The sequence below is a fragment of the Peromyscus eremicus genome, chromosome 9 (assembly GCF_949786415.1).
Source record: "Peromyscus eremicus chromosome 9, PerEre_H2_v1, whole genome shotgun sequence".
Lineage (NCBI taxonomy): Eukaryota > Metazoa > Chordata > Mammalia > Rodentia > Cricetidae > Peromyscus > Peromyscus eremicus.
In genome coordinates this window covers 90,847,652-90,867,497 of record NC_081425.1, presented here as the reverse complement: position 1 = coordinate 90,867,497, position 19,846 = coordinate 90,847,652, and the positions used below count along the sequence as shown (strand labels likewise).

General features: G+C 44.0%; 1 protein-coding gene across 1 annotated transcript in view; it reads right to left on the bottom strand.

The window, feature by feature from the left end:
• Window positions 1-19,846, bottom strand: part of Ercc6 (ERCC excision repair 6, chromatin remodeling factor) — a 77,247-nt gene that overhangs the window by 36,963 nt on the left and 20,438 nt on the right. The window contains exons 6-7 of the mRNA XM_059274118.1: window positions 6,005-6,133; window positions 212-370 (exon numbers count right to left, since the gene is read on the bottom strand). Coding sequence (XP_059130101.1) covers window positions 212-370; window positions 6,005-6,133 — 288 coding nt within the window. The remainder of the gene's footprint in view (window positions 1-211; window positions 371-6,004; window positions 6,134-19,846) is intronic.

Genomic DNA, 19,846 nt, shown 5'->3' with positions numbered 1-19,846 from the left:
ATTCATTACAAGTGTTACATGTTTAATTTCTCCTGCCCTACAGCTCCATTGTCTCGTAAAATTTTTCCTTTGATGTCCCCCACTAAAAGAATTAAAGGAATATTGTAATTGAAATGTCATCAATAATTCACAAGACCCTCCTCCACAGCAATACATCTGATGAAATATTAATTGAGCGCCACAGACTGACAGTCTGCAGAGGAGCACTTGCCTGTAATTTGAACCTCGAGTCCTGATCTTGCTGTAGCTCAGACCTGCCAAGAAGGCAATTATCTGGATGGTCTTGCCCAATCCCATTTCGTCTCCCAGAATTCCTCCTGCCTGCTGGCAGTGCAATTCCCACAGCCACCTAACACCTGTCTGCTGATACCTACAACAACAAACACAAGAAAAGAGAAAACAGCAAATGGTGGGTGATACAGAGTGTAACAGAAAGTACTTATGAATTAATCATTTGGTTAGGTTCTAGTACCAGTCAGAGGAACATGCCGGATGCGTGTTTTATATGATTATTATATTTATAAGGTCATACATTTTTGATCAGTTAGGCATAAAAAAATCGTAATTTTTTGTTATAGAATGTTAACACATTTCTAATTAAACTGATAGATGGGATAATTAAGGACTATTTTATTTCTTTTACAACATTAGATATAGCTTGATAAAAAAGCATAAACTTACTAGCTTTAATTCACTTTCTGTAAAATAAGAATCTCAAATATTCTAAGTATATAAAGTTCCGTAAGTTTTTCTACAAAACAGAAGTGATACTTTCACCTAAATAGCATCAAAAAAGCAGGGCAGAGAACACCACAATTTATAGCTTACACAGTTGTAAAGTCACTTTGTAGACATATTATCTTTTTATAGGGAAAATTAAATTAAATTTTAAGGCCATAAACAAGTATGAGTAATAGGGCTGTTCTTAAAATTAGTGTGACTCACAGATGTAAAAAATAACTGTTTATAAAAGCCAAACAGTGTAAGAGGTCTTTTAATGTTTTAAAGCACAAATTGATTCAAGGATTTTATCAAAGATAACAAGATCGGGGCTATTAGAATTTTAAATCAGGAATGCAAAAAAAAAAAAAAAAAAGAAAGAAAGAAAGAAAAGAAAAAAGAAACAATATCTCCCTCACCTATCTCTCTCTCTCTCTCAAAAAAAGAAAAACATGCAGCTGGTATTTTCCTTTCTTCACCAATCACTCTATCAACCTCTAAGGGTTTTTTGGTTTGTTTGTTTGTGAAGTAATAAAGCAAAAATATTTTCAGTAGTTAATAACGACCTGATACCATGGACTGGAATGAAGATTATATGCCAACTTAAAGGAAAACCCACCCGAAGGAAACACCATGGCCACAGGGCTACCCCAAGAGACAGGAGGGTTACTATTCCTGATTGACCGCTCCAGAATTCACTACTTGGTATCTGCTCTGCCTACTTAAAATCTTCTTCTGAGCCAAGTATGGTAGTGCCTATCCATAACCTCAGCACGTGGGAGGCTGAGGCAGGAGAATTCCAGGAGTTCTAGGTGTGTCTTGAAAGAAGGAAAGGAGGAATCAAGGGGGTGGAGATAGGTGAGGACAGAGAGATGAGTCATCTCACTGTGGACCTCAGCTCCTGGCCCGTTATTAATGTCCCTTCAGTAGATGTGCCGCAGTTAACTTACTCTCAGGATTCTGTAAGTCAACTTTAACAGTACGACTCCAGGTGGTAACATCATTGCTCACAGTATAAGAAAAACTTTGGGATATTTCCTGCTTATTAGTTTGGCTAATTATAATAAATACACTGAATACACACTTTGGATAAAAGGATTAAATATCAAAACCCAATGTGGTATGAAAATAAGATTGATTAATTTGAAGAGAAAGACAAGTTCTGTAAATGCATGGCATGCCCTAGAGAATAATGGCTCCCACTCAAGAACCCTATTTGCAGGGAAGCTCTGGCCCAGGTAGACAAGCCTCACAGTCAACCTGGACGGAGCGGGTTCATGGTATATTTTATAGGCAGGAAGCAAAGGCTCAGGAAAGGAGGGCATGAGAGAAGGGGAGGGAGGGGAGGGGACAGGGGAGAGGAGGAACCAGGAGAGGAAAGGGGACAAGGGAGGGGACAAGGGAAGGGGAAGAGAGGGGACAGGGGAGGGGACAAGGGAAGGGGAGGAGAGGGGACAGGGGAGGTTAGGGAGGAGAGGGGACAGGGGAGGGGAGGGAGGAGAGGGGACAGGGGAAGGGAGCAGACAGGGGAAGGGGAGGAGACAGGGGAAGGGGAGGGAGTGATACACAAACAAGAACACAAGCAAACTGGAAACCCACAAGTATGTGACTCCAAAGGATCCCATTTTGGAGATAATCCAGCACAGTGGCCCTGAACTAGGGATAACCCGCTCCCTTGGGCATTTGGCAATGTCTACAGACCTTTTTTTTTCAAGTGGGAAAGAAGAATTAGGATCTAATAGGCCAAAGCCAGAGATGCTATTCATTCTCTAATGCTGTGGTCAGTCACTACAGAAAACAATTTGGCCCAAAATGTCAAGTGCCAAGGCTGAGGCAGCCCTGACTTGGAAGAAAATCTGGTGTCTGAACTGGCTCTACACACCTATAATCCCAACACACAAGAGGTTTTCAAGCCACCCTGAGCTACATCCCTGTCTCCAAAGAATAAAAATTAAAAATAATGAAATAAAACAAAATAGACTGGCCTCTAGCCATCAGCCTTCTCCTACCAAAGCAGAGAAGCCATGGGAGCAGCTCCCAGCAGGCCTTGGACCTCCTAGTGGCCACCCTGAAATCAATCCATCCAACACAGGGCCAACACTCCTCTTCTCTAGGGCCCACATTTAGTTAAAATGGAAAGAATTTGGGAATCAGCAACTTGGGATTTATGAAAGGAATACTTATCAGTTTGGTGTCTCTCAGAAAGAATCTGGAAATGAACTGGACACTGGCGTCCACGTGACCCTGGAGAATCAGCAACAGTGGGCTACGTGTTTTGACATCTCCTACCCTAAAACTCCAAGGGTTTTCACAGGGTACAGAATGATACGCTTACAAAAGGTAAGAAGTCTTACAGCAACCACACAAGGAGGAATACTTAGGAGGCAGCCCAGGGACTGTATCTCAACAGCAAAGATTGTACAAAGGCTGGGTAAGGTAGCTGGCTCTCGCCACCCAACCATATCAGGCCCTCAGACTTCAGCTGAAAACAGGTAATGGAGGAGCACCCAGCACCCAGCACCCAGGTCAGCAGGGATGTGTGATGAGTGGGGAACGACAGGCCCGGTCTCTGGCTCCCCCGGAACTAGTAAATGCCCTGGTTTTACTGCTTTACACTCTGAAGAGTAAACACCACAAACAACTCCACAGTTCAAGTGAAAACAGGATACAGAATGCAGTTTTTAAATCTTTGAGAAGCATATAAAATTTACTCTTCAGAAAGTGAAGTAGTCTTTTAAGTTACTGTACAACAGTAAGGAAATTACTAAACTCTTATCCCAGTGGGACAAAGCATCAGAAAATAACCACAGATAATGGTGGATCTTGGCATTGCCACACTAACCCAAGATTGCATTTACTAGTTTGGTGGAAGGTAAGGTCAAAACAAATGGAAGTTTGTCGTGAGGCTGTTAAATTATACAGATGAATACATTTGCTGGGCAAACTTTCAAAACTGAAATTTAGAAGTTAAACATTATCTTGCAGAAAATAGCACTTAAATGGAAAACGGTGTCTCCTGGCTCCCTGGGGTGCAACTACACCCCACTAATTCAGTTCCACTGAGTGTAGTAAACAGAATAAAAATATATTCACAACTTAAAAGTAAACTGGCTTGGGTAAAATTTCACCATTAAAAATGGTAGCAATCAGAGGCTGGAAAGCAGGCTCAGCAGTTAGGAGCACTTGCTGCTCTTGCAGAGGACCTGGGTTTGGTTTCCAGCACCTACACAGCAGCTCACAACCGGCTGCAGTTCCCGTTCCAATGCACCCGGTGCCCTCCTCTGGCTCTGTGGGCACTAATGCACATGACACACATACATGTATGTAGGCAAAATATCCATACACATAAAATAAACTTTCTAAAAACAGGGATTCTCTTAGTTCTCCTTTTTCTGACAATAGAAGATATGAATCCTAATAACATTTGTAAAGTATTTTAAATTATTCTTGTAGATTTAAAACAGAATACTTTCCAGAAAGGTATAATTAAGACAAACTTAAAACACTAACAAGCATGGATTTATACCAACTCTAGGAAAGTTACTAGCCAATACAGTGACTCTTACATCCACTCAATAAAGCAAAGTTTGGTTCTGTTACCTGTGAGACGTCTTTGCTACAAGATCTGACTTATCCAAAACTGAGCATCCAGCCTGACTCCTGAGGACATTTACTAGATCACTCACTAAACACACAGAGAGGCCGGTCCTTGTTATGTCAGCTTAACCTATAATTTGGGTATTACTTTTTGCTAGTGCAACATGAACACTATTTTACTCGTTCCTTAATAAACAATCACTTCAGAGAAAATAAAAAGAGTTGCCAATAAATGTCATCTTTATTTCTCTTTCTCCAGTTAATTTGCATTGGGGAGTAGCAATAAACAAACTATTTGCCTTTCTGGGCTATGAACTGACTTCTCTGCAGAAACTATCAGAGATGGAGGTTTTACCTTCTACATGGTTCCTCCTCTAATCTAGTCAGGCCACCCAACCACGTCAGCTCAGTTAGGACCTGTTTTACTGTGTTTAATGGGATAAATAACTACTCTTAATTCCCCCACCCAAATGTCTTCCAATGCAAAGAGAAATTAAAATTATAACATAAAACTATAATATCGGGGATGAGTAGTAGAGCACTTCTTGCCCACCATGAGCAAAACCCTGGATTCCACCTCCCTGGCACAATAATGAAATAAATAAATATTATTTGTAGGTCTTGATCTTGCCTGGTAATGTCACTCAGTAGTTCAGTGCTTGTCATGTACATATACATACACACGCCACACACACAGAAAAAAAGCTCTTTGAGAGGAAACAGGAAGAGCACACTATTTTTAAGTAGATAACTTCCCTAAGTTAAGGGCATGGCTGGCAGTTGAATCTATAAAGGACATTACACTTCGTCATCTCACAGAAAGAAGTTTGCATCCTGCTCTATGAGCTGATGGTGGGAAGGAAAAAAGATACCTGGTGGCTCAACTTCCTCACACCTCTAAGGAAGCTTTCCTAAAGCATCTTGTTAAGTGGATCGGCCAGAGGAGACTGAAAATGCCCCTCGGCATTTACATCCACCATAGGAGTCCTGCCCAGCCGCACAGACCAAGCATACATCTATCATGCAGCATCTAGTCATCACGGCAATGGGCCATTTACACATAGAACTTAAGTCAGCTTCCAAGAGCAACTTAAAACTCGAGGTGTTGTCTATGTCTTATCTTTTGACATTATGCAGAAAGACATCCACATAAAATATTTAGATGCACATTTGGTCAGCTCAAAAATATTATACCCGTAGGTATGATATGAGATCCTCAGAAAACAATCAATAATTTTTATTTCCACACAGAAGTGAAAACGAAAAGCAAAAATTCTCCCCAAGGTTTGATTTTAATATATAGAACTCCTCTTGTGATTTTAATATAAAAGTCTTCTTAAATAAATTAATCTAATTTTTAAAATGAGAGGTTTGATGCCTTAAAATTACTAAGAGTAAAAACATAATTTGGTGCAGAGGCTTTAAATGTGTTGCTTTTAGTCTGCTGAGACAAGTCCACACAGATTCATCAGTTTACAAACATACCCAATGCGCACCTTAGTCAATTTATTATCATCTAATTTTAATGAACAGCATGTGGCTAAAATTTCATTTGACAGTGTCTGGATTTGCAATAAATTGCTGCAAGTACCTTAAGGGCCCACAGGTAACTACTGTGTAATTTCTAAATGTTAATTTGTACACAATGGCTCGGTGACAGACAGAGGACAGCGCAAATGGCACATACTTAAAGAGCTTTTTGAACAGAAAACCTGGCACTTTGAAACCTTCATCAAATTCAGCCTCGCTCTCCTCAGAATCCTCTTCAAGCTTCCGGCGTTTCTCTTCGTCCTGCAGCCTCAGTTTATTCCATCTCCTACAGTGAAAAAGAAATCACATTTCCATTATCTTGATTGTAAGGTAGATTAAAACAGACAGCTCTAGATTACGCACTGGGAAGAACGGGCTAATCAGGGTGGCCTCTCAGGCCTCCGCGGCCATCACTACCCAACACTAACCGTCCAGGAAAACCGACTCTCCCTCCTGCCTCCTCAAGTCAATTCTTACCAGAATGATTACAGCTCCTCTAGAAGGATCCCTGTATCTCTCATTTCATTATCAAAACCACTTACTCCTCTTCAGCATACCCTACGGGGAGACTTCTCTACTAGCTTCTAAGGTCCATGACCTTCGTCCTAAAACACTCAGGAAATTTTCAATATAAATGAGAATTTCCAAATTTCTCTGCTAAAAATAATAATCACAGGATAAAAACATACTATTTTGAAAAGAAGATGAACTTCTGTTCAAAATTTCTGTATCTGGTATTTTTTCTAGTTACTCATCTGAAGAGGATCAAAGGTGCCATTATACTGACAATCATACCACTCAGAATGTGTTAATCAGATAAACTTAAATTTTAAAAAAGATGAACATTTGTATTTCAGAAGCATGATGCCATGTCTGTGCAAGCTGTGAAGGTCCTGCGACACACCACAGCTTACAGAGGCTGTGGCCATTAGCTAGGCTAATTGTACATTCCCACAACTAGAATGAACGCTGATGCTGTGAGCAAAAAGAAAAACAATTTTAAAAAAAGTAAATAACTGTAAATAATCTTGGATTCCATTATTTAAAAAAAAGTGTGACTTTCTTAGCATGCATACAGCTGACACTCTAACTGTCACAAAGCGGTAGAAATGGGATAAAGCCTGGACTGATAAACGCCTGGAACTACATTTTAACTTCCACGGCCTATGCAAGAGTAGTAGAGATGTCTGAGGGAAGGAGGGCAAAGAGAAGGTGAGAGGCTAAGATGGTCCCGGTGCTGGCTGAGGAGCCAATCACAAGAGCTGCACAGAGGCCAGGCCGGAGTGATGGGCGACCCCCCCCCCCAGGAAGCTGCTAGCAGATGGTAAAGCACATCCTTCCATCTTTCAAAACATTAGCTCTTCAAAGTAACTAATATTTGTGCTCGGTAAGAAAGCACTAGATGGTGATGTGGAACTGTTCTCTGCAGTGAGAACTTAGCAAAAAGAGCAACAAAGTCCTCTCAGCAGTTTCCAGGGAAGAGCAGCAAACAGAAGAGGCACTATCCAGCCAAGCCTAGAGAAACAGCTGTCGCACACCTATGCACAACTATGGTACTTCTTTACATAAACACTTCCAAAGACCTGCTCTTCTTCCCCTGTATTACTTTTCTTCCCTAAAAATCACTTCCATGCAGCTGACCCAGTGAGTTCTCTGGGTGGCCACAGTCTGCTGTTCTCCCATGTCTGTGTCATATACAACTTTAGGTTAGTGCCATGCTGTACTGCGGTGGTTCAACAGGGACAACTGTGTCCCTCCGCCCACCCAGGGCAATCTGACAATACCTAGAGACATAGCTGGCCTCCTGCAAGGGGGTCCATGCTGCTAGCCATGCTACCACGTGTCCTCCTCAGGAGTACAGTGACTATTCTTACCTATCATGAAGGTGACTGGGGTCCAAGTCTCAGAGGAGGAGACTCCAGACAAGTCAAGACATGATGGCAGACTCAGGACAGGACAATCCTCCAGTAAAAATGTTACCTACCTCACATGTCAATAATGTCAAGAGAGCCTCATGAGCAGGAATGTCCAGAGAACATGCTGGGGAGATGTAGTCATTCTCCTGATGCACAGCCACAGTTTCGGGTAATGAGATAATCCTTCATACCAAACCCTGAGCATCAGAACTAAGCATCAAACATCTATAAAGATGCCTCTACTCAGCAAATTCTGTGGGTAAGGTGACACTCCAAGAATCACAAAAGCTACCACCACACTCAAGGAGACTTCATCTAGCATTTTTCTTCAATAACTTGGCAAGGAGGGAAATAGAAATCCCAGAGGTACTGGCTTTAGCAGTTTGGCACAACAAGATGAACAACAGCTTTTCCGTACTACACAGTACGTTTCACTCACAGATGACAGCTCTTTCCTTCGACTCCACCACTCGATGTTTGTGGCTGTTAAATTTCCCACCACATCATCCTGCACTGACAAGACTGCATCTTCTCCTCCTGCCTTCCTCTCTCTGTCCTAAAATATACAGGCATCATGTTGCCACAGAACTCGGCACCTAGGAAACCACACAAGCCACCACAGAAATGATTACATCCCAGAGCTTTCCGCTTCATAAAGAAAGATGAAAGCCGTTAATGCTCATTCAGTTTGGCCAAAGAATGAGTAAAGGTGGTGGAGATAAATCATTATGGTCAACAAGCACCTGAACCACTGTGAAGACAAATAGCCTGAGAAGAATCTAAAAGACAGAAAATACAACCTCATGCATGTGTGGCTCAGGCTATAGACAGCAATACTTCCTTGTGCGGCTTGGGGATCACCACCTGAGGAGTACCCACAAGGACAGGGCACACCCAGGAAAGGTAGGAGAGCTGAAGCCACCTAGAGACAGAAACAAAGACGTCGAGCAGTGATAGGGTGCTTGTCTGACATGGGGCGGGGGGCCTGAGTTCTACATCAGTTCTTCAAAAAAAAAGAGAAAGCAGCACAGCTTTCCATGTGAGGTGCTGCCCAGAGCCTTTCTGTTATTCTGCATGTGTACGTGTAAGTGTAGATACACACGTGCTGTGGTGTATGAGCGGGGGTCAGATGACAACTTTCCCTAGTGGGCTCTCTCCTTCCACTTGTCTGCAGGATCAGACACTGGTGGTCAGGCTGCTGCACGCATTTGTACTTCCTAAGCCAGGCCACCAGCCCAAGAATCATCAGAAGGGTGCCCTTCTTAGCATGACCTCTAGAATCCAGCTTGTTCTGCAGCCTGACAGGCTGAGCAATCTGTCTGGCCAGCAAATGTGAAGGGGCTAACTGTGCTATGAATATCCTGCATGGGGGACAGGAGCCCAGACCCCACACAGTCTGGGTACACACTGGCTAGAAGCAAACCCTGCTGCATTTATTAGCCATGTCAGTCACCTTTCTGTCACTGTGTGAAAAAAACAAAACAAACAAACAAACAGAAAATCAACGTAGAAGAGGGAGACTTATTTCAATTCATGGCTTCAGAGAGTTCACACCATGGTCATGGAGCTCCAATGTTTCTGGGAAAGGCTTGGCGGCAGGGAGCAAGAGGTGAGGCAAAGTTACTCATCTCATAGTGAAGGCAGCCAGGAAGCAGAGAAAAGACAGGGAGGAAGTAGGAGCAAGGCATAGCTTATTCCCTTCAACTAGGTTTCACCTCCTAGGTTCCTCTCAATAACCCATCAAATTATGACCATCAATAGATGAATGTATGGGTGAGGCCAGAGCTACCCCAAAACCCCACCTCTGAGTATTGCTATTGGCATCAAGCTTCTCAATGCATGAACTTCTGGAGAACATTCCAGATCCAACCATGACAGGCACCCTTAACCCTCAATAAGAAACTTAACCTTGCAACTAAACGTTCCCAAAGAGCCTTAGAAAGAAGCGACATCTGCTTCACTGGGCTGTGTGAAGGACTGACTGAGGGTGCCACATGCAAAGCAGTTCACACAAGAGTGAGAATCTACATGCTTAACTAAAACAGAATTGTATATCATCATGTATGCTTGTTAAAATCACCACACTCACTCTGTGACGGGAAGTACCACTAGTTCGAGAAGAAGCAGAAGCAATATGCACTTCCACACAATCTATATGGAGTAATACAATGCAATAATATGCAGTAATGCAATGCAATAATATGCAGTAATACAATGGCCCTCAACAGTTTCACAGAACTATATTTCTTTAGGAATGTACATCAGCGAAAACTACGACAGTTGATCAAATGGGTGTACAGCTAATTATTATCAATGATGTGACCAAGGAAGGACACCTACCCTTCAGAAGGCGCCTGCTAGATACCTAAACTAAATTTTTTTTTGCCACGGACTAGGGATGTAGCTCAGTGGCAGAGCACACTCTTAGAATGCCAAGGCTCTCAATTCAATCTCCAGAACCCAAAACAGAAATAAAAATTTGACCATCAATTTGTATACTGTCTGAATTACGGCTGACTTTTATCTGACAGTAACAAAAGGCACATGCAGTAGTACTAAAAAATGGCAATAAATGGTCCAACATCTACGTTTTTCAGAAAATAACTTTTTCATGTTCTCCATCCTCTCATTTAAAAAAATCCACACATGTAATAGTCACAGCTGCAGCCACATAAAGCGAAAGTGCCTGGTGTTCCCTGGCAGAGCTTCTAACTCCTCATACAACTGCCATGTTCAGCCCACTGCCGACTCCACTGGCAGCCACTTAGAGGGGAAGCCAGCGACAAACATAAACTTAAATTCTCATCAGATGCAGGCACAGAAAACACTCCTTGGCTTCCCTGCATGCCTGCAGGAATGAGCCCAGGCCCACGCTCTGGGGCCCTGGGCTGATGCTGCAATAATGTCTGAGAAGCAACCCAGACCCAGAATAACCGCCTGAACTACACCAAGGCTCAGCTCAAAGAAGCTACCGGGGTGCTTTGTCAATGGAACCCTAAGACGGTCCCTGCAAGCTAAATGCCACCATTTACTGTTTGTTTCAGCATTCCTAGCATTCCAGAGCAGTCAAATTATGGAAGTGGAAAACCACAGCTGGCTACATTCTGCCATGCCATATCTGTGGCCTCGCCCAGCCTCTGGCCTCCAACACGCACATCTTCACGTTTGGCAGGCCCTTCAGATACCATGCTCCCTTCCCTTAGAGGAGGCTTTTCCTGACCAAGTAGTTAGACGTCCTGTCTACCAACATCCTGGGCTCCCCAGGAGTCTCATCCACAGTGCCTATAGAGTGAAATCCAGCATAGAGCGAAACCCTTCTCTGCCTCCCAGTTCAGGTGGGAGCCATCAGAGGGCAGAGACTGGCCTAGAGCTCACAGCAGACACTCAATAAATGCTGGGCAGTGAATAATGCTCGGAATTGGGCTCAGGATAAGGCAGACAGAGGCAGAGAAGCCTGATTTGAAAATTATCTAAGTGGGCCATCCAGAAATGTTTCTAGAAACTTCCTGTTCTACTTCATTTAGAGACTTTCCCACCCACCTTATTACTCTAAGGCCCTGTATCTTACTTACTTTGCCTACTAGATAAGCATGATTACAGTCTGGGACAAAGACTGACCCACGGAAGCGGGCAGCTAGCTACAATGTCAGAGAAATTCTTAACTTAGAATCTTAGGAGAAGAAGAATTTAAAAAGAGGTAAAGGGAAGCTCACCACTTTCAACGATTAAAAACAAAATACATAAAACAAATTTTTTCTTTTTTTTTTCTTTTTCTTTTTTTTTTTTTTTTTGGTTTTTCGAGACAGGGTTTCTCTGTGTAGTTTTGGTGCCTGTCGTGGAACTCGCTCTGTAGACCAGGCTGGCCTCGAACTCACAGAGATCCGCCTGCCTCTGCCTCCCGAGTGCTGGGATTAAAGGCGTGTGCCACCGCCACTGCCTGGCTTCAAAATTTCTTATTTTCAAAACTGAGCTCCACTTTCGGAATCCCCAATGGGTCCACTTGGTAACAAAACTGGTTTCTGTACCCCAGACAGTAGGAAGAATCAGGGAACCCAATTTTGGTTCCAAGTTTGTCCAGGATCATCTGAAAAGGATAGGTAAAATATTCCTCTACTTTGAAAAGAATTCTTGGAATCGAGTTGCTAGCCCTAACCTATATTTATACGACTAGGAAGGGAATGATGCTTTTGATGAACTCATCCTCATGTTTTCCTTTATGCAAGTACCTGTTCTTGTAACAGGTGCTGCTGCAGCAAAGTGAACAACATGGGTATTTATTGTATTCTCTTGGGGTGGTCTTACTTCCTGTAACCCGTCAGACTCCAGTGGTGGCCACTAGAGTAGAACCCAGTGAGATGAGCTCTGATAAGAGAGAACCAGACACAAACAGCAAGCTGTTTTAGAGGCCTTTAACTGGGAAGGGGAGGCCTGCATTCCAGAAAATATCACTCCCCACTGCTGCATTTATATCCTTGACCAATGAGCCCAACAGTGGTCTGTTACAAAGACTAAATGAGATAGGATCTGTACAAAATATCAAAGAAACCACATACATAGTAGGTGGTATCTGATAATTCTACTCTGTAATCTTTACAAAAGATATAAACTCAAGGGCTAGAGAGATGTCTCCGCAGTTAAGAGCACTTCTTGCTCTTGCAGGAGATCTGGGTTCAGTTCCCAGCACCCACATGGTGGATCACAATCATCTGTAACTCCAGCTCCAGGGGATGGAGCCTTCTTCTGAACTCCATGGGCACCAGGCACATATGTGGGACATATACATACATTTATTCGGCCAAACAAAACCAATCTTTTTTTAAGTTTTTAATTTTTTAAGCCTTTATTTACCTTTATTTTATGTGTCTGGGTATTTTGCCTACATTATCTGTCTGTGCACCCCTTGCAGGCCTCATGCCTGCCACAGAGCCACAGAACGGTGTTCTGCTGGGAACTGAATCCAGTCCTCTGGAGGAGCAGCTCTGCTCTTCTGCTAAGCCATCTCTCCAGCTTGCTTTTAATTTAAAAACAAACAAACAGTAAAATCAAGAAACTTTAGTTAACTGTAGTTTAAACATGAACAACAAATAAGTATCAAAACATCTATTGCAGCTGGGATCACAGCAGAGACCCCTAGTCCCAGCACTTAGGAGTTAGAGTAGGGATAATCAGGAGTTCAAGGTAGCCTCAAATACAAGTTTAGAGCCATTCTGGTCTACCTGAGCCCGTCTCAACCTCAAATGTGCAGTGTTTGAGAACGGTCACCTCAAATGCAGTGTTTGAGAACGGTCACCTCAAATGTGCAGTGGTTACACAGTCACCTCAAATGCAGTGTTTGAGAACAGTCACCTCAAATGCAGTGTTTGAGAACGGTCACCTCAAATGCAGTGTTTGAGAACAGTCACCTCAAATGCACAGTGTTTGAGAACAGTCACCTCAAATGCAGTGTTTGAGAACAGTCACCTCAAATGCAGTGTTTGAGAACAGTCACCTCAAATGCAGTGTTTGAGAACGGTCACCTCAAATGCAGTGTTTGAGAACGGTCACCTCAAATGCACAGTGTTTGAGAACGGTCACCTCAAATGCAGTGTTTGAGAACGGTCACCTCAAATGCAGTGTTTGAGAACGGTCACCTCAAATGCAGTGTTTGAGAACGGTCACCTCAAATGCAGTGTTTGAGAACGGTCACCTCAAATGCAGTGTTTGAGAACGGTCACCTCAAATGCAGTGTTTGAGAACGGTCACCTCAAATGCAGTGTTTGAGAACGGTCACCTCAAATGCACAGTGTTTGAGAACGGTCACCTCAAATGCAGTGTTTGAGAACGGTCACCTCAAATGCAGTGTTTGAGAACGGTCACCTCAAATGCAGTGTTTGAGAACGGTCACCTCAAATGCACAGTGTCTAATGTCCTCACTGTTCTCTCAGAACATCTTTTCAAGTCTTCCTCGTTTGACAGAATCTTGCCCTCAGTGTTGGTTTGTGGCACAAGAGTTCAACAGGCAACAGCTACAAGTCCCTCCTTGTAGTCTGGTCTCCTGTAGTCTTTCTCCTGTGGGCAGGGTACTACTTGTCTCCTGTAGTCTTTCTCCCGTGGGCAGGGTACTACTTGTCTCCTGTAGTCTTTCTCCCGTGGGCAGGGTACTACTTGTCTCCTGCAGTCTTTCTCCCGTGGGCAGGGTACTACTTGTCTCCTGCAGTCTTTCTCCCGTGGGCAGGGTACTACTTGTCTCCTGCAGTCTTTCTCCCGTGGGCAGGGTACTACTTGGATCCCTGTTTTACAGGTGAAACCCAATCTCACGGCTACCAGTTGCGAGCCTGACACGCTGACTTCATGACCTATGACTTCCAACTCGGATGTGGCAGCTGGCCAGCCTTGGACAAGTTTTCTGTTGGTACTGGTGGGGTTCTTTTGTTTCTGTTTTTGTTTTTCTCCTGGGGGAGTACAGACAACTTGCAGGAGTTGGTTTCTCTGTCCACCTTGTTGAGGACGTGCTTGTGGTTCCCACCACTGTGCAGGAAGGGTACCCCAGGCTAGCCAGCCTGTGAGCTCCCAGCAAATTCTGTCTCCACCTCCTATTTCACTGCAGGAGCACTAGATCACAGATGTACAGCATCACATGCAGCTTTGGGCTTCAGGGAACTAAACTCAGGTCATCAGGCCTGTATGATAAGAACTTTTACCCATCTCCCCAGCCTCCTGGACAAATTTTGAGATTACACATACATTTTATATAAAGATTTACATATTTTTTAAAATGTTTCTCTATTTCATTACAGCACTCTAAATGGGTGTTTTCCAAACTCCCAGACAAGGGTCACTGACAACCTTTGTAAGAAGGGTAAACCAATGCTCATATCTTCAATGTCTGTCCAAAGGTAAGCAGTGCTCAATGACCTTCTGTACAGTTAGCTGTACAGACTTTGGGCCTAGTTAATCACTGTGTGATTTTTTACAAAATTTTATAATAAAGTTTATTATAAAAAAAAAAATCAGTTCCAAGCTGTGGTGGTGCGTGCCTTTAATCCCAGCACTTGGGAGGCAGAGCCAGGTGGATTTCTGTAAGTTCAAGGCCAGCCTGGTCTCCAGAGCAAGATCCAGGACAGGCACCAAAACTACACAGAGAAACCCTGTCTCGAAAAAAACAAAAACCAAAAAAATCAGCAATACTACAGATTGCTTCTGTACAGGAGCATGACTCCACCCCCACTTATGAATACACAGGGAAAGTCACAGGCCACTGTCACCTGACACCTACAGACTCTTCAACCTAACAGAAAAGCTGCCTGGCAGTTCTGACTGCAGATGATCTGAGCTGAACCATCCCATGAGACACACTTAACACCAGACAAATCGATGGACACAACTGCCCACACCAACCCACTAACAGGACAGAGTATGCCTATTAACGGGAACTGGCAAACAGGAGGAGCCCAGGGCTGTACAGTCAAAACATGAGCAGGCCCCTCCCAAACCCCCTGCCCTCACTGCCCTGAGCAGCTGCAAGGAGCCCAGGGCCCAGGACAATTTCAGACTGGAAGTGGGGAAAGAACACATACCATACAGTCAAATCACTGTTAATACTGTGAAATTTCAAACTCAAGATCACTCTCCACTCACTGCAATTTCCATGAAGGAAATTCTACAGCAGCAGTACAATCTGATTTTTGAAGGTATAGCCAGACACCAAGCTGGGTATTTAATATAGTTTGCATTTGTGTGCTGCGATGGCTTCTCTGTTTCAGACACCTAAGACTCCCTTGCAGATTAGCCTCATTTGTGAAACTGAGGGACCCGGTCGGTGTTTCACTTTTCTTCTCTCCCTTTTTACAGGCTATCTGGGTAGACTTAATTGGTACATCTGAGCAGACGAAATGCCCTCAGTTAGGAGTCCAGACCTCACGGGGTAAATTAAGACTGATGCTGACAATTATGCCCTGAGCCGAGAATGAAAGGTGTGCACAGAGCAGAAAGCGGAATTAGTCTTCATCTGTGTCTCGGTTTTGTCATTTCAAAGCCAGCATGCTCTCTAAGAAAACATGCGGGGGGGGGGGGGGGGGGGCGGGAGGATCAACTTTCTTTTCTTTTTAAAACCTAGATTCCTACAAAGAAAGTTAAACAAACAAACAAACAAACAAAAAAACAAAACAAAAAACCCCAGCTTATTTCCTTGACAAAGAATTGAGCTCCTGGAAATACGCAAAGAACAATCTTCAAATTGTTATACTTAGGTTTCTAGAACAAATGGAGATTAAACTTTAATCTTAGATTTCCAGAAATCAAATTTACTTGCACCTTTCTACAAGTAAAACAACTGGATTTTGCTTAAGTATGTACAGTCTAAAACTGCTGAATGTCCCCCACATCCAAGCAAGGATCCAACTGAGGAACAAACAGAGACAAACCAACGCAACCTGGATGTTGGCAAAATGGGGAGAAAGGATCCAAGCACGAAGGCTGGGAGAACAGGCCTTCAAGAGAGCACTGTCTTTAGCAGGAACTGGACCCCAGACAGGGTGGAGCTGACTGCCCCTCATCCCTACACACCGCCCCTAGTGAAGAGAAAACCCATCTAGGAGACAAAATTGTGAGTCCTCTGGAGCAGACACAGAAGAGGTGGATTTCTCCCGGCCTTCCTTCCCAGGGCTCCCAGGGCTGCACTGCTGAGGTGGAGTGCCGCTACTTGGACTGTTCTTATCGCATCAGATGCTATCCTTTTGAAAACCAGAGAGGACTCCTCCAAGTTCACAGCTTGAACCCTTTCAGGATCTGATCCTTGGCAGCACCAGATGCCCATGTGCATGTCAAATCTCCATACTAGGGTCCAGCTCACCCAGCCGCAGTGAAGGGCAGTGGGGAGCGTTAGCTTCCCAAATGATAAAGCCTGAGACAACCAGAAGACATTTGGTAACATTTACACAAGGAATTGAGCCTATATCAGCCATTTCAACTCCAGTTTATTCACATAAAATAAAGTAAAAAATAGGGCACAAGAAGATAAAAATGTACAATTCAAAAAATGCACTAAAGTGAGTTAAATCTGTTTCTGGGCCTCTGTTGCTCTTTCGAGGTGAGACTATATCTTTTGCTGACAGTGAGCCAAGTTTAAGAAACCATCGCCCTAAACCATCTCCAACTCCCAGATTCCAGGTTTCCCATTTGCTTTTGAGGCCATCAAAGAGGCAGCTATGCGCTGCTTCTTGGCACCACCTTGTGGTCACACGTGGACACTGTACTTTCCACCAACCCCACAAAGGAAGGAAACATTTCCAACATCTCCCAGCTTCCGGCCTCAGCTTAGTGGTGAGACCATGGGCAAGTTGACTATAACATATTTGTGAGGGCCACTATAACTGTAACAAGGCAAAAGCAGGTCTGTACAAGCTCAAAGACTGGAACAATGAAGAAAAATATGTACAGGTTTTTCCCATCTTAATACTGCTATACATTTACAATTAAAAACAAGTGGAAGAAGAGGGAAAGCCTGTAAGCCCGGCAGCAGGATAAACTGGAACCAGTTTCAGGCTGCAGACCTAGCATTCAGCCCTGTGTGCCAGATGGTCTGAGGAGCCCATCACTTGAAACAGTGTTTCTGGCCTCTCTTGGGTTTAACTGACTGGAGAAGGGCTACCTCCAAAGCAATGCCATATTGCTTTAGAGTTGAATACAGAAAGCACTGCACCTCAGACCCCATGGTCCTCACCAATGTTTTCCAATGGCCTCAAAGGCGGAGACTCTCCTCTACCCCAGGCCCTCTCTTACATAAGCACAATTACCAAGGCACACTAGGAAAGATTTTAGGAAAACCAAACCAGCCAAAAGCTATGGTCTCAGGAGGGAAACAGCAACCAACATACACAACTTAGCAGTTTCCAACTCAGCCAGTGCCACAGCACACCTGGACAAGCTTTTGGGGGGAATTTCCATGCCTAACCTGTCCAGTCATCGCTGGAAGCAGAGTTCCCAGAGGTTGTGCAAAACCAGTCTGTGCTGCTAAGTCCTGCTGCAGCACCTGCTACTTACTAAGGATGTGCAGGCAGTTCACTGGGCAACTTAAAGAACAGCTGGACAGAACCAGAAGCAAGGGCTTCTGGGTATGAATTAAAGCTAAGCAGTAAATGCTAACCCTACTCTCACCGACAGAAACCAACAACAGAAAGTCTGGAAATCCATGCTCTCGGCCCTATCTGAGCAGTGATGACTACTGCTGGGGAAGAAGCTCTGTTTTACCATCTCAAGGTCAAAGAGCTGGTGGGAACGCTGTTGACTGATGTCCCTTACCCACACTGTGGAACCAGGATGGACATCACTGAGGGACATCCCCAGCCGCCAAGAAGGCCTGGATCTCCTGGAAAAGAGACCAGTCCCAGAAGCTGGAGCTGGCAGGTGGAGAAGATGCTGAGTTTCTGTTCTGATGGGAGAGCCTGGATGTCAGGCCTCTCCACAGATCACCACCATCACCCACATCGCTAAGGCAACACAAATCAGACCCTGAGGAACTGCTGGCCTCCAGAGCACACAGTGAGACAGAAAGAAAATAAACTACAAGGACATGAGACAGGAAAGAAGCCCCTCAGGCTGGGCTCTCAGCTGTCCTTCCTGCTTGGCAGAACCAAGAGTCTTAGGGGCTTGGACCTGCCTCTACTAAATGTACCTCCCCATGGGAGGCCTTACCTTCCTGTAGGAGGGAATGGGGGGGGGGTTGGGAGGGGGAGGCTGGAGGGGCAGGAGCGAAGAGGGGGATCTTTGATTGGAATGTAAAATGAATAAAAAAATTTTTCTTAATAAAAAAAGTAGAAAAAAAGAAAAAAGAAAAGAAAAGAAAAAAAGTCCTACAGAGGAAACTCTATGGTTCCTAAAGATGCTAATGGGGTGGTAAAACAACAAATAAGCCATGCTTCCTCAAGGCCAGAATGTCTGACTCCTCTCTCATCCTTAAACACAAAAAGTACACCTCATAAAACTAGAGTACAACTTTATTTACAAGTGGAAATTCTTTACCATAAATAAGTAAACCAATTCATGTGTTTTTACTTATTTTTTAAACTACTTAATCTTTAATCCTTACGAATTTTATCTTTTGAACAATGTAATTTAGAAAGCCACAAAATCACATGCATAAAAACCACAGAGACCCCCAAGTGCTCCTCTCTATTGTCTCGGGTGCATATGCCCTTGCTAAACATCTCTGTCCGTCATGCTGAAATGTGTACCATCCCTCATCTTCACTCTAAACATGTTAACTTTGTTTCACTGACTTGTCCTCAAATGCTTTCCTGTGGCATAATCTGAGGGGTAGCAGTGTTGGGCTGCACCTCCTTATTGTCGCTGGCATGAAGTATTTCCTTTCCAGTGAACACATGTGAGACTCAGAGGCAAATGTTACACATCCCACAAGGACCATGCCAACGTGTTTGAGCTAGTGCATAGACAAGGCCCTGCACTGCAATGCATTTCCTCCAGAAAGTCTCCTCCATCCCTGGTCTGTGTCCATTGCCCTCTTCATACTCAGGTTCTGTATCGGTTCATGTCCACTAACAGCCTATGGCTTCTTTGCCAGAACTCAAGAAGCCAGTCCCAGGATGCAGACATACACTCGAACGTGGAAGCAAAGACCAAGCAGCGGAGCTAACCTCACATCACAACTGGGAAACGAGCACACAGCACCTAGGTAGCAAGTGCCAGGCACAGGTACAGCTGACCTGGCCACTGTGCTGGGAGAAGTTACCATCTGGTGCTAGCTTCCAGCCTTGACTAGACAAGCGGAAGGATCTGCGTCTTGTGAGGACACAGTAATTAAAGTGTGGACTGTGTATCAGCTCCAGAAAGTCTAGTTAGCTTGGAGCTCTCTGAAGCACAGGCACTATGTGAAGAAAGACAATGCTAATGGATACCTGCACACATCCAGCAAGAGGAAGGGCCCACAAACACCGACTTTGAAGCTCCAGCTTAGGAATACTCAGAGATTTGATCTACAGCAGCTCCTGGGTCCCACCTGAGGATCTCAGTGCATGAAGGAATGAGAACACACGGAAGGGGACAGCGGAGGGAGACACAGTTGACAAACAGTCAAACATCTAAGACTG